Below are 16,314 nucleotides of genomic sequence, written 5' to 3' on the forward strand. Positions count from 1 at the left end.
CGTTGGATGACGATGTGTAGGACGAAGAAAGGACTTAGTTTCGACAACAGGACTTCAATTTTTATGAGACAGGCATCGTGAACCTCTTGAAACACTGGGATAAATGTCTGAACCAGATGGAAAACCATGTTGAGAAATAGTGTGTATATATGCGTAGAAGCCTTTCACGTGAATACCTGCTGGAATTTACAGGCTTTGTATTCTTACTTTCTAATCATCCCTCGTATATAATCATTCCTCGCAACTTTAAATTTAATTAATTATTTGTTTTTTTTAATATTTTGTTTTGAATTTTGATTGTAAAAATTAAATTTAATTAATTTTTTAAATAAATACTGTAATTAAAATATTTAAAATCGATGTTTTTACACGTTTTATTTTTATTACTTTTCTACTTTACAATGTTTATTACAATGATTTTTCTTACATTTTTTTCTCAATTTGTTTTCTTAAAAATAATTATGAAAACACATATTCCGTTTGTACCTTATATATATATATCATTAGCTCGAACTGTAGGAAGTGATCAGGGCTCCCTGAATATATTATAGTTTCGGCTCTGAGATTCGAGCCCCTTTGTCTCTTATTCTGATGTGATGCCCTCGGTTTATATATATATGGACCGTTTATTTTGAAAGTGGTGTAAGTCCATTTTTGGAAAAAATTGAGAAAACACATAATATACATACAATTTAGTGTGAACTTTTTATTTATAAACAATTCACACTTAACATTTTAAAATAACCATAAGCTTTGATCAATTGAAAATTTATCGATAAATGACATTGCATAACCATTGATTTTGAAAGTGGTATAAGTCCATTTTCTACAGTCTAAGCACTTGGGCTATCCATAAATTACATGTGCATTTTTCTTGAAATGTTTACTTTTCCCTCTTGTCCCAGTTTGTCCAAGTTTTTGTAACCCCTTTCCCTCTATNGAATGTTCTAATGAAGAAGAAAATTCATTTAATAATGTAGAAGAAAAATATGTAGAAGAAATTAGTATTTGCTCAATTAACACAACAGATAATAGTAACAATAATACAATTATGTATGAAATTTCTGATAATGATGATATTGAAGATAAACCAAATATAGCTTCTACAGAAGAAATTGAGTCTTTACCCATTATAAATGAATCTCCTGATAAAATTAAGAATGTTTTTGAAGAAAGACTTCCTTGTAATTCTGTTATAATTAAAACAATTAATAATGTTCCAGTTGAAAGTACAGAAGACTTAATTAATGAAATTTATCCAATCATCAATGAATTGATCAATAATGTGGCAGAAAACTGTTTGCATCATATTGATATGAATCAACTAAGTACAAATAATGAATTTGTTGATATTACTGAAAATACGGCACAACAGTCAAAAGAAATATGCACAGATGGTTTTGATGACAGGGAAAAAGAATCTGGAATGATTTTAGAGAAATTAATCAATGATGTTGAAAAAGGTAAAAATTCATCTGATACAGAAGAAGATATTAAAGTGACATTGAGTGAAAGTAATAGTTTTAATATTTTATGTGAAGAAGCATCAAGTTGTGAATTAAGTCAAGTGATAGTGAAAGGAAATAAAATGGAATATCAGGATTCTTCTCCATTACCTGATAAAATATTTAATAGACCACATTGTGGTTTGTTAATAGAAGAAAATGAAACTTTATCATCTGAAGAAGATAACACTATTGCTTCAATTAGTGAAATGGAAGCAGAAAACAGTAAGTATTGGTTTTCTTTTAAAGTAATATTTTTTATAGTAGTTCTTACAAATTACTATTTTATTTTAACAGAAGTCCAATTACCTACAGAAATGGAAATGCTCCAATCATCATTCACTCTTGAAAATTTAAAGAAGTTTCCACTGCTCCATTTAGTTGGAATGTTAGAAAAGTTAACAACTGCCATTCGGTTTAAATCAGAAGAGAGGGAAGAGTCCGATACAAGTCACGGCAATAATTTCTGTTCATGAGAACAACAGAAGATTGAGCCCGTATAAAAAATTGTTTCTAATTTGAAAATGAGGTTCAAATGGATATTATGGGACTGACCTAATTGTTTCACAAGATGTTTTACGATAAGCAGCTTGCTTGTGCATGGTGGTTACAGTGGGAATGTTTCAAAAGTAGGCCACAAAATTTATTTTATTGGCACCCAGTTATTTATGAGAAAATTTTCAAGGATAAAATATATTAAAAAGATTATAATAAACATACAGTTTTGAGTGTTTTTAACTCTGTAAAATTATTTTTTCTACATAAGTCATTTAAACAGAGAAGCCAACGTAATGGAAATTACAGTTGACCCCCCCCTATAACACTGTTGATTATTCCGTTTTATATGAATTCCATGTTGTACGAGTAACTTAGATTTTACAAATACGTGAACCGTTAACAGCCCGGCACACGTATTTGTAAAATCTAAGTGACTCGTACAACATGAAATTCATATAAAACGGAATAATCAACAGTGTTATAGGGGGGATCAACTTGTAGTTATTTCTTTTGAAATAATATCGGTTTTGTTTGGATTTAAAAGTCTAATGATGGCATTTTAAAGTTAGTATTATAGCTAAATAATTCTCTCGTAAGTAAAAAAGTCAATCTGACTATACAAAATTCAAATTTAATTAACTAACAACCGAAGTTTATTTCATTTTACTCCTAAAAACTTCAAAGATAATAAAATAATCATTTAAAATATAAGAGAAATAAACTCAGGAAACGCTTTTTGTCAAACATCCTTCACACAATAACTGTTTTATTACGTAAACAATGCTCTCGTTTCATTTTATTCCGCCGTTTTAAGAGATGTTTAAGTAAAACAACACAATTAATTGTTATATATACAATTATATAATTATCATATTATATTTTATATTTATTAAGAAAACTAATGGTTATTATGATAATGAAGATAATTAAATTTACTCATTTCTCAATATCCTCTCATAACGATATTTATTTTGATTTCAGGAGGAATAAATCCTTCACTTTTTTTCTTTTAAAGCGTTTGATTTATCCAAACATAAACTAATTTTATCACCAGATGGCGCTAATCGGTTTGAAATTGTTAGGATGTGTTGTCTTACACGTGGTCAGTGTGTCACGTGTATTTTTATATGTATGTATTGTACAATACATTTTTAAAATATTTATAGATAATACCGACTGTAGTCATTAAATAAACATTAATTTTCAAACTTAAACATTACACATATAAGTTTATTAAGGTTTAAAGTTATATATCTTACCCTATATGCTATTTGTACGATATTTAAAATATATTTTACACGAAACTTCTATAGAAAAGTATTCGGTTTACATTTACGTGTGCTGATACGTGTAAAAGTAATTGGAAAATTGCTGAGAGATGCATTTAATGTATTTTATTATTACTTGAATGATAGATGGCAACAAAGTACAAATCAACTAAACCAATTATTTATTAAATAAGTGTAACACCAAAAAAATAATAAAAATAAGCATGAAGTATATTTCGTCTAAAATAATTGAATTAATTAAATGTATAATACTGTAAATAACATTTTCGCTAAACTATTCGAAACACCAACTTTTATTGATATAGAAATTTATATAATAGCTTATAAGAGAAACGTTTCTTCGTAGGGGGCGTAGCTCAGATGGTAGAGCGCTCGCTTAGCATGCGAGAGGTACCGGGATCGATACCCGGCGCCTCCACAAAACTATTTTTTTTTTTATATATTAAGTATATTTAAAATACTGTATAATCTACACCTAATTTTTCTGCTGTAAATTAGAAGAATCAATTAGTTTAATTTTGTGTTTCTAAACTAAAATTTGCAACTTAATTTCCCTGAAGATTAACTTTCAACCGATTCTGATCCTAAACTAATTTACCCGTTTACAACTTTTCGAAATTAATCAATTAATAGAAAAATAATGAATTTATCTTCATTTTATACAGGAAGAATTTTATATTTTTATTTAAAATAAAATATATACGTGTTTAATAAAAATATATATAAGTTACTATATATTTATAGTGTAAAATTTCCAAATATACATATTTTTTGCTAACAGATGGCGATAAGCAATTGTAGGCCGTGACACATCTCTATTGATTTTATATTAAGCAATTTTGAAATGACAATTATTTTATTACATAGGTACAAATTTCTGACCCATTTACCTGCAATAATATATATTTTTTTAATACGTTATTAATAATTTTAAATATCACGTAATATTTAAAAAATAAGTTCAATAACTTAAAAATCTATTCGACCCTAATCTGAAAATAAAGCTTTTGTAATTCATCTACTTTCTCATATTACAAAAATATTTAAATATTAGTTCTAGAACAAATTATTAACAACGTTTCGTAATCGTTATTCGTTTTGTTAATATTTTTAGTTCGTTTATCTAAAGATAAATAAATAAATTTAGAAATTACGTCCATGTGGAAGGTATTAATGTAAATAACCGAATTAGGGTGGTGAAGATTATTAATGGAGGTATAATCTCTTTATCGATAGATGTCGCTTTTAGAGATTGTTTAGTTTCGTGACAAGAGGCTTGTTTAATAAACTTAGCGAGCACTCCCACAGTGTAACAAAATTTTGTCACGTGATCCAGAATAAGCGTGGCTTATCATATAATGGACGACAAATTTACGTCATTTGCGTGATGGGAATCGTTTAATAAGGATATGTGGATCCGTGATTTAGCAGACATCGAGTCTTCCAAATTTTTCCAATTGATATTTTTTTGCACATGATTATACGTGGATGTAAAATCAAAAGAATCCGATTCGATTCAGGACGGTTTCTATTGGTAATAATTAGTCTAACAAACACATAGACGAAGACTAATCTTGATGCGTGACTCAAGCTAGATCTATGGAAGAGCGAAATGTAAAAGCGTCACTTGATACTACAATATTTTATAAGTCGACCCCCCTATAACACTGTTGATAATCCCGTTTTATATGAATTCCATATTGTACGAGTCACTTAGATTTTACAAATACGTGTGCCAGGCTGTGAACGGCTCACGTATTTGTAAAATCTAAGTGACTCGTACAACATGGAATTCATATAAAACAGAAAAGTCAACAGTGTTATAGGGGGTCGACTTGTACATTAAATTGGTGCATCTTGTTACTATGATAGCATGGAATATTAGTCAATTGAGGATGATCGCAGTGTTATCTTCCACTTTACGTAACAATAGAAGGAAGACATTGTATTATTTTTATTACTTTTATTTCTCATAAATAAATATACTCTACCCTTTACAAGTAAATGGTTAGTGCATATTAAGCAATAATTAATGTGCGTATCGTCACGTACAATACAATAAACTAGAGAGTTTACAATCGACAACGAGATTTCATCACCCGTTATTAAATTCATTCACGTATTTATACGAAAGATGTTCACGTGACATTAATTCCACGCGGTTACGACTAAAATTACGAAACAAAATTACGTGACCGAATATTACAGCTTTTCCCAACCACGTGATTGAAGTCCGTTTCCGCAGCTTCAAGGACAGGAGCCGTATATAGAAGAGTAAGCACGTTTATTATTTTTTTTCTAGCTCACGTGAGTGAATTTTATTTCTTTTCGGAAGTCCCATTTTATTTGTCCAACCCCGATAATCCGTAACATAAACATCTCGCATTAAACTGTAACATGTTTCTCGGGTTTCATCATCACGTGACGGGTGCCGCATAAGCGAAAGGAATACATTTCTGCACGTTCTTACCTAATGGGGTCAGTAGAACGGCATACCTGACGGGCGTGGCGGAGTTTTCATTTTTGGTACAGAAAGGGATCAACCCTACGTACGTCACGTGGAATTTTGTCTGCCTGTCCCTCGGGCGCACATTGAAAGTCGTGATTTTTAAACCAACGGGAGCACGTAGCGATCGCGTGACTGTCACTGGTGGGAGGGGACCGTGACCGTGTTTTAAAAAAAATTATTTGTGTTTTCGATTTTAGTGATGAGGTCAGTGTTCTATCGATTTTTTCAGGGGAACTAAACAAACGAAACAATAATTATTTACGTTTCTGCAAGTAATTGCCGATTCTTTTCTGCTTTTTATGATTATTTGGATGTATCGCGTGGTTCATTTATTCGTATGTTTAATCATTAAATATCACGTGCCGATTGGAAGGGATAGGTTTTTCCTAATCGAAATTTGGGTCCTGTAACACGAATGCACTACTTTAATCACGTGATACGAAAAGGGATCGTGGGAAGATATAAAAATCAAATTTTTAAAAACACTTTCCGTATCACGTAACAAAGTTCATTAGAATTTTGCTACAGAAGTATACGAGTGTCGAAGAGTATGACGTAGAATCGAGACGGTCGAAATTAATTAAAAATAATTTTTGTGTTTAAAAAATGATTCCGAATTCGTCACGTGCTTGAAATTGTTTTTAGAAACCACTTCACAAAAATCGATTTCCATTTAGAAGAAAAGAAAATAGTCATTGCACGCCAGCCAAGCGACCTAATTTAATTATTGTTATTTATTTTATTTCTTAAAATAATAATAATAATAAAGATAAAAAAAAAACTTTTACGTTTTTTCTCGATTCGAGAATATATAAATTCATTTTAAAGCGTTTTCCTTTTATTTTTGGATATTTAAATGCCTTTCTTTAATAGTTTTAAATCTGTATTTAAATTTTTTAAATAGCGAAAATGGTCACGTGGTGTAATGGTAAACTTTTTAGCACCGTTCGTTTGAGTTTTGATAACATTATAAATATTTTTTGTGACGTTTAAAGCTCGTTAACAATCGATACGCCGAAAGATGATGTTTTATCATCCAGCCATCGTCACGAGCGAAGTCTTATAACCAAGTTTGCTAGTCACGTGACAGGAAAGGAAGCCTCAGCCAAGAGCCGAATCATGTGACCGCACGAAGCGACCGCGTTACGTTACGTCACAAAGCGTCACGTGAGCGTCTCTCTCTCCGGTTTCCAACTGGCAACGAATGAGATGCTGAGTTAACAGGGGAGGAACCCGATCACGTGAACGACGTCACGGTCCGGGCGAGAAAAAGCGAGTTAAGTAGGAACGCATCCACCCCCGTCGACGAACTATTAAAGACGGCGGGGATTCCGGTAATAATAAAACACAAACAACCACCGAACATCCGAACGACCCGCACCTCGCAACCGATCAACGCTTGTTGTCATGACAGCGCTCGCCCTTGCATAGCAACAAGGTCGGCAGACACGGCGCATGCCCGGATGTTATTCCAGCTGTGTCCGCTCGTTATATAGTCAGAGGAGGGCTACGCTACCGAAAATCGGGGATTAGCCAGACAATGAGCCACCTCCTCCTCCGCACATCGCATCATCTATAATCTCGTCACACCTCACGCCCAAAAATAATAATAAAAAACATATAAGGCCGCACAATTCGTCGATTCCTATCTCAGGTAAGGCAGGATTTCGGGCGACAACGCGTGTTGCCATCTTCTTTTTTTTTTTCCTTTTTTTTTTTACTATTACAACATCGGGGGGTAGAAACGTCTAAATGCACCTAAACTGAGCCCACGGGGTCGACGTTAGATCTCGTTCTTTCATTAATCTACGTCGAGTGGGACGAGCACGACCGAATGCTATTGGTTGCGATGCACGTCAATGTGTTTCGGAGCCCGTTTTTTCCCTAGTTAAACGATTGTTAAATGAACGTAAAATTTTTTTTTATTCTCTTCCTTTCTCTAAGCAGAAAATCGAGGACGACTTGGTCGGGTTTGGCACGCTGAATTGCAGTTACGTCATACGAATTAGCAGGTACTTAATTCTATGTGTGGCAGTGTCTTAGATATACTGTACGTTTTCTTTAGGGTCAGAAGGACCGACTTTTAAACTTTTAAAATTCTGCTCTTGTTTCTATGCCGTAAGTGTTGCCACTCCCATTAACAAACCAAAGAAAAACAGAAACAATTTTTGTTATTTTTTTGTTTTGTTTTTTTTTTATAGAGCCACTCCTGGTGCTAGTAATACTTAAAGACGAACACGGTCGAGGTCATCATCCGTTGCTGTGCAAAATATGAAATCGTTAGTTAATTCTCCTAATTCGAAAAACATCTAGCATTATTCTTGGAGTTATTATTATTATTATTATTTTCTTTTTAATTAATATAAATTGGATAATTATTATTATTTTTGACATAAAAATGACCCGGTTGTTGTAGAGTTATCGATTGTCATAATTGAAAAAAATGAGATTGTCTATAAATAACTAGAGATAACCTCTTTTCCCACTTAACACAGAGGCGTCTCGATTTGTCTGTTTTATCTCCCGTTGCTTGGAACCGTACATTGGATAGTTCGGCTCGTACTTAACTTTAAACACGTGCTCCAACGGATCGCCTATCGACCCTTATATTGTTTAAAGTGATCTTGTGTGAGCAGTTTGTGTTAGGATCGTTATTAAAAATCTGTTTTTGTTTCTTAACCTACGGTTGATCTCTTTCGGCCCTGTATTTAACTATTCGACTAGTTAAATGAAGGGAAAGAATTTCAACGCGTACAAAAAAAAAATTTACATTCGTTTACTTTTCTGTTAAGTAAACATTTAGAATTTAATACTCCCTTTGCATTCCACGACACATTAAGGCCGCAAACTCCATAGGATCCACGAATTTTGACCATATTTTCTTCGATCACGTAAACGGATAACTGTCAAAAAATGGAATTCTCAAAAATTAACGTTTTGTTTTTTTACTGAAGTTTGGGTAGGATGATCACGTAATGTAAAAATCTGCTGGAAAGACATTTTCTAATTATAATAATGGGTTATTAGTGAATACGGGCTTGTTTTGATGATTTATTACAGTTTGGAAAGGTTAATCCATTTTTTACGTTGCATGTTGTACGAATGTTAAGAGTTGAGCTGCATGTATAAGAAGGCTTTGGATATAAATATGAATGAGAAAGTGAGAAAGGAATTTTAAAATCTCTCACTTTAATAATGGAAGAAAGTGTATTCTTGCCGTATCTCATAAAATTGATGAAGATATCGCATTAATTCTCGCTCAGAAACTTTCTAATAAATAGGATTTTGTAGGAAAAGTAATGAGAAGAAAACTGAAACGTTTTCTACTCTCTCTCTACCACTGACCTGTAGCTCTTCATTTCTTAATTAAACGGTGCAACATTCTCATGACATACATCCTTTACATTTAATGGAAAAATATAAAACAGAAATTATTGCTATATGATTTCGTTAGCAGTTATATATGAAAGCATTTACCATTAGAAATTTTAATTTATGCATATTTTTTGCGTTGTTTTGAACTTTCTATTCAATTTCCATGAGAGACGTGTTATGTTCCACCATTTTAAGGGATTTTATGAAGTTATTCAAATCTATTATATTAGAATTTGTGGCTTCTTGCATGTTTCGGAATTCGGCGTAATCCAAGACTGAAGTACAGAATGCTACTCTCAATTTACTCTTGCATTCTTGAGAGTTCGATAATCGAAAAAAAAAATCTTTGAAACTTCTGCTAAATTTATTTTTCTTAAGTTTTAATTAAATTAAAACGTCGTATAAGATCTTAAATAACATTACAGTTTGTTGAACCGTTTTTATCTCTTACATGTCAGCAATTTTGACAGAGAATATTTTTATATAGATATATACAGATACCCCGCATGTTTACTTATGTTTTATTGCGATAGTAGCATTATTTATACAGCTTTAAGTATAAAAATAGGAAAGGAAAACTATTTTTCTCCTATTAATATTCAAATTTTATTCGTAAAATATGGGAAAAAAAAAATTTGCTCCTATCGCAGTAGAACAGATAGGCTGTCGTAACCGCTCCTCTTTATGCAAACATTAACTTTATAAAATGTTCGACCTACTCAAAAGTTAAGATTAAACGTTCGAGCGAGTTATGAAAGTTTTGAATACATTCGCAGATTTCTCCTATCTAGTATTTTTTTTTTTTTTTAGGCAGTTATCCAATATTTTATAGAGCGAAAATAATTATTTTCGGTCGAGGAAATCGCGTGAGTAATTTCGATATTTTAAGAATTTATTAACTAAAATATCATGTAGTTTATATTGTTTTTTTTGCTTAATCTTAAATATATACTGTATATACTACTTAAGTGAATGTATATAGGTATATATAGGCCTAAATATATGTAGGCCTGTATGCGTTTTCAGTATATCGTGTCAAAGGAAAATAATTCACATGAGAATGTTTATTTCTATGTATTATTGGATGCATAGAAAATATGCGATGACAATAAACTCGAACGGTAGTGACAACGTATTGCTTACTCTTGAATTATTGCTTTTCGATTTTTTTTATATTCCGGTTTTTCACCTCGTCTCAACATATTCGCTTTTATAAGACATTTTTCATTCATTCGCATCAAGAATCATCTTTTTTTCGTTTTATATTTGTTTTTCTGATCTATTTTCAAACTCGCGGCTTTTTCACTTTAGTTATTGTTTGTTACATTCTTGTATATTTTTTGGAATGACTTCAATCATGTGACTTTATTTTCCGTTCATTCACCCGATTTCTTGTCCCGTTCGTCATTCGAAAACATGCTCCTTTCATACATGTTACTACTTTTTTTTTTTTCTTTTAACGTTCATAATATTATTCACAAATTTATAATTTTTATCTGTCACGCCATTTTCTTTCAACGACGATTCATTTATCTATAGTAAAGTTTTTATTTTTAGAATAATTTTTAATTAAGTAAAAATCTGCATAAAATATACTTATATTTGTACACGAGACATTATGTCAGCTCGCGCCACTTTACCTTAACTTTTCAATCATCGAGGGTCAATTAAGTGATTTTTTTCCACGTAACAATCGTTCTTTGATTTTCTTATCGATTTTGTCTCGCTCTGCTCAATCACGTGTTTAGTAAAACACCTATTTCAATTACTATTAATAGTAAAATGCCTATTTGTTAGTACTTAAAAGTCTCTATATGGAAACTATTTTTAAGAAAATTCCATTTCGGGGCTTTCCAACCAACTTATTTGTAGAATCTTAAATATACAATTGTTTATCTTAAGAGTTAAATAGACCTACATAAATAAGGAATTTGTGATGATTAATTAAATTTGATTGTTATTTCAAAGAGCAGAGAGATCGTAATGAAGAATAATCAGTGGCGAATTATCACATCTGGAAGCCTTAAGTGCTCATTAATTTCTTGGATTCGTTGAATATTCCATTTAATATTTGTAAATGGAAATTAATATATAATTATTTCTGTTTGGGTCTTTTAAGTTCAGGATCACGAGCAAGGGCTTATTTTGCCTGTAGGATAATCTGCTAATGAGAATCAATAAACGTAACTGTAAAGTTATAACGAAAAAGAACAGATATAAACGAACAAATTAATGAAACAGTAGAATTTTATTTTAGTTTTTAATAAAATGTGCTTAATAAAATAACAATTTCAATGAGTATGGCTTTTTTACTCTATCATTACAATTTTGTATTTATTTCATTCATAATTCTAATCGTTAATACGTTAAGATATCAATTTTTACCACGTTATTTTCACGTGCAAATTTCATTATATCAGTTACAATTCATACGTTCCAACCAACCACGTGTTTTCTGAAATCGCCATTTTTATTTTTTTATTTTCTCTGAATTGTTTTACTGTATTTCCCAATTATCCGATTTCTCCTTGTAATTCCAATAATTCCAATCATCTAAAAAAAAAAATGTCAATAAATGGAATCATTGATCACGAAATATCTTCCATTCATGTCTTCGTTATTTGTTAAAACTCACAAAAATATCGACTTATTTTCAAAATAAAATTTCAAATTTAATTCAGTAAGGAAAAAATACAATTATTTGCGATAATTTACACTTCAAACTGATCATATGACTTTATCATATACAAACATTGTAAAAGATAATTATATATTTTGATCAGATTATATCACAAAACTTGGACCGAATCATCAAGCTTTTTTTCAATTATGTAACCATATGTAATAACATCAAAGTAACCTGTTAAAAGACAATTCAAATGTAGAACACGTGATTGCTTTAAAATCACCGGAAATTTAAACTCGACCTCGAACTCGACCTTGTCCTTGACACGAGGCAGTACAGTTGTCAGAGCGTCTGTTTTGTGAGTATTTTTTCTATGTTTTCGATACGACTGAGTACTTTCAAGGTCTGTTAAAAGTTTGCCAGATTGGACACGTGACTGAAGGGTTTTCGAACGTAAATAGTTTACTTCTTAAGGATTCAGTGATGCTCCTTTTAGAAATAAGTTTCTGGAGTTTTTCCAAAAATCTCTTTGCAGCTAGAAAAGAGAAAAACAATAATAATAAAAAAAAAAGTAGACACCCATGACCTTCTAAATTTGCAGAGGAGTTATAAATTATATTCAAGTAAGCGAATGGAAATTGGATCACTTACAAGAGCTACAAAATGCAAAAACTTTCTTTGGTTTTTCATTTGTTTTTCAATTCGCGTAAGTTATCTGCAGAATGATAAGTTTACAAATAACATCGCTGTAACTCATCACATGAATAAGTTATAACAGAAAAATATATTAACTTCGGTTTATATTTTAGTTTTAAATATTTAAAAATACATTTTTCCGGCCTGAAAAATAAGTAAGATCTCGGAAAAATCTATAAATTAATAATAAATAAGATTCGCAAACTTATTCATAATCTAAATAGCATAAGAAGATTTTAAAATATAAAATAAACTCTTAAATTAAAACATTTAGTATGTTATAATATTAAAAATAAGTTTTATATTTTTCCATCTACACAAAAAGAATTTTTAATCCATAAACGCCATTAAGATGACGAAACAATAAAAATAAAAAATAAAAAAATTCCATATGGAAATGCATAAAAAATTCTAAATTAAACTTTGAAAAGTGAGTTTAACTTTAGCACACGCATTAAGAAATTGCTAAATTATGATAATAGAATGTTATTTTTAAACTATGTCATGTAATTGGATGTTTACTTATCTGCCATCTTGCCATTTTTATTCTATTTTATAGAGCTTCTTGTTAAACAATTCACGAATTCGTTAAGAATTAGAAGTGATGTAACGAGGTGACGAGAAAATTCTGATTAAATTTGCCAAAATCTGATGTCATTTAGGATTAAATTCATGTCGTAATTGTCACATAACTATATTTACAAACTTCCCAGAAGATTGTTTTAGCTGGCAAGTTTAAAAATATAATAGTTTTTTTTTTTCTTGAGTTTTAATCTTAATTTATCCGCATTGATTAAGAATCGCGTAATATAACATTACACGATTCTTAATATACTATACAGTACATAATAGAGAAGAATGAATACTAAAAATGGATTTCTTTTTGCTGATAAATCGCATAAATAAATTTATTTAGCCGTAGCTAAATCTCAGAAAGCATCCAAAAATTTGTCATCTGTAATAGAAATAGGAATTTGAGAAGTGCATTGCTCCGCTTTCCGGAAGATATAACCATAAAAGACGTTTAGAATGACAATGAAAGAATATATGGATACGGGAAAATAAGAATTGACAGATGGTTGTGATATTATAGCCGACGTGTATTCTCAATACCTATTGATAGGGAGCGAAATATAAAACGAATATAGTAACAGTAGAATAGTAATCTGCAAAATAAATAAAATGAAAATTCGAAAGATAATCTAGGGAATTAAATCTTTAAATACATTAAAAATGTATGCACCGAATTAATTTAACAGTAGTATGCTCTTCATCACTCTAATCGAGTCATGCTTAATTTAACAATTATGCTCGGTGATTGGAGTGTTTGTCTATATTTAAACGGTAATCACGTGACATCCTTACCATTATAATATCGTTCTTTACCTTTTATAACTAACGTAAAGCAATATTCAACACTAGAAAACAGATCGATTCGATTTCTGTTTGCTAATCTTTTGAACTTCCTTTGGCAATATATAATGCAAAATGTTTTAAGTAAATATAATAATAAATAGTCTTGTTTTGCTGCTTTTAAACACCTGTCGTTTTTATTTTAAATTTTTAATCGAAACTTTTAATATTTATTTTGTAAATATTTAAGATTTTAACATTTATTAACTCTCTTATTACGCTTTACATTTTATGTAGAATGTAATTTAATCTTATAACAAATTGGATTTAATAAGCATTTTTTAATGTCTACATTATTAAAATAAGTAATTAATAATGGATATTAATGTCTTTATGACGAAGATAAATAAGATTTGATCGATTTTATTACAACTAGTTTATATTTATTTCAGTAATTTCGTCGATCGAAGTATGAAGGAACTCAAAATGTTTCCACAAATTACCGAAGAAACGGAAGAAACACTGTTAAATCTCGAAGAAAATGATAACAACAACAAAACGACAAATCTTCCTCTCGTGGACGGAAAAGGGACTAAATGCACTTCCCCTTTCTCTGACGTAAGTAAATTCAAAAATAAAAACCCGAACGCGATTGGTTTATTTATTGCAAATTTTGAAACGGTTAATTAGCCTGTCACGGTTAACCTTCAAATGCCGACAATTTATCGATTTTTCCGACGCAAAACATAAAAATGTTTAAAGAAAAATAAAGAAGTAAAATAACTAAAGAAGCGTTAAATGATAATCGACATGGCAACCAAAAATAACTAAAAACTTTATTAAATTCAAGTTTTATGCATTTTTAAACGAATAAATATTATTACCTTTTATCTTTTTGTATTAAAAATATAATTTTGACACTATTTTTAACGATAATTACTTTTAAAAATTTTCTATTAAAATATATTTATTGTGTGTATATGTACTCGTGTCGCCATCTGGAAGAAGAAGAAATAGATTTTAAAATTAAATTTTAAATTACTGAAATATTAAATCGTTACATTTCTGTTATAAAAATAACCATAATTGAATTATTTAAACTTTCTAAAATTATATTCTTATCAAGTTTTCAATTCGATAGTAAAAAAAAAAAAAAAAAACCACAACTCTTGTGACGTCATCGGTTTTCATAAATATTTAATTTGGGCGTTTATTTTACTTTTAACGTGATGGACGACCGAAATAAATATTTAAATTTTAAAATATTTATGTAAAGATGTGTGTGAATGAGTTTTAACTAAACATGCTTAATGCTACGAGTGATTATTATTTTAAATGGTTTATTAATATTAGAAACGGAGAAGAAAGTATATGCCTATACAATAATTCTAATCGATTTGTTTCTTGTATTCGTGACATTGTCAGGTATTTATAACTATTGCAATCACGTAGCTACGCTCCATCTACCGGCGAGATTTGTAAACGGTGGAGTTACAGCTGGATAACTCGAAACACGAGATCGATCGATTAACGGATTAATGACCTATATTACATCAATGTGGATGCTGTCCAGAATCCGATTTAAACGATACCTCGCAGCTATTCCCTTGTCTGTAGCAATTTATATCACGTAGAATTAACCGAAACGTCACTAATCACGTTTAAGCTCTCGCGGAGTACAACGTCACTCCCCAATTTTCTAATTGGGTTAGTCTGTAAACGTCATCTTATTTGAAATTTTAAATGCTTGTTTAACGGTCATGTTCTTCGAGAGTTATATTTATATTAGAAGTATTTAATATATTTTATCACGCCATTGTCTGTTATGAAAATATTTAATTCGAGGACAAATGAATTTGTTTTTCCTTTGTTTTATATTCTTTTAAAATGTATTCATTACCGTAACTATGTTTAATTGGTTCATTTGAATTTTTAATAAACGAAGTTCGTCGCGGCCATTGGCTAAAACTTAGTTTATGTAAAAAATTCGATTAGATTAATTAGAAAATGTATTCGAAATCACATTATGTACAATTCTGTTCAGTACATTTGCTCGATTTAAATTTCGCAAGGCTCTCCAATTTAAATATTTAAATGTTAAAAATAATAACATTTAATTAAACTAAAAATTATGTAAATTAATTCTTTCATTAAATTAATTATGCAATTAGGTCAACGAGTTTAAATTTTATGTAATAACGCTTGACAGTGAATGGTCAATGCTAATTATTTAGAAATGGTCAGTGAATTTGAAATTTTCTCATTTTCTATTTCTGAGTGATTATATAATGTATTTGATTAGGTTACGGGGTTATGTAAACGTTTAAACTGCATTAAATATGCAGAATCACTAAAATTTTCTTAAAGACGATTGGTTAAAATTCTAGCGATTAATTATATGATTTATTTTCAAACATTTTCAAATTAATTATTATCATTATCTTTGATTACAATAGATAAATT

The 16,314-nt window shown here is 30.2% G+C and overlaps 1 protein-coding gene, 1 long non-coding RNA gene and 1 other non-coding gene across 4 annotated transcripts in view; 2 read left to right on the plus strand and 1 right to left on the minus strand.

The window, feature by feature from the left end:
• LOC111632722 (telomere-associated protein RIF1-like) overlaps nt 1-2,177 on the plus strand; it is a 75,068-nt gene extending 72,891 nt beyond the window's left edge. The window contains exons 33-34 of one of the 2 annotated variants that reach the window (XM_023377229.1): nt 1,029-1,730; nt 1,803-2,177. In XM_023377229.1, coding sequence (XP_023232997.1) covers nt 1,029-1,730; nt 1,803-1,981 — 881 coding nt within the window. In that variant the 3' untranslated portion in view covers nt 1,982-2,177. Of the gene's footprint in view, nt 1-962; nt 1,731-1,802 lie in introns of both variants that reach the window. The other variant, XM_023377230.1, reaches the window with a different exon arrangement.
• Nucleotides 2,178-3,637: 1,460 nt separating this feature from the next.
• Trnaa-agc lies at nt 3,638-3,710 on the plus strand. Its single transcript has one exon. It is a non-coding gene; the product is annotated as a tRNA-Ala (tRNA).
• An 8,464-nt stretch (nt 3,711-12,174) lies between these two features.
• LOC111632719 overlaps nt 12,175-16,314 on the minus strand; it is an 8,707-nt gene continuing 4,567 nt past the window's right edge. Inside the window, exon 2 of the long non-coding RNA XR_002757909.1 lies at nt 12,175-12,337. This is a non-coding gene — a long non-coding RNA (uncharacterized LOC111632719). The remainder of the gene's footprint in view (nt 12,338-16,314) is intronic.

The sequence above is a fragment of the Centruroides sculpturatus genome, unplaced genomic scaffold (assembly GCF_000671375.1).
Source record: "Centruroides sculpturatus isolate CEXI.00-Female unplaced genomic scaffold, Cexi_2.0 scaffold839, whole genome shotgun sequence".
Lineage (NCBI taxonomy): Eukaryota > Metazoa > Arthropoda > Arachnida > Scorpiones > Buthidae > Centruroides > Centruroides sculpturatus.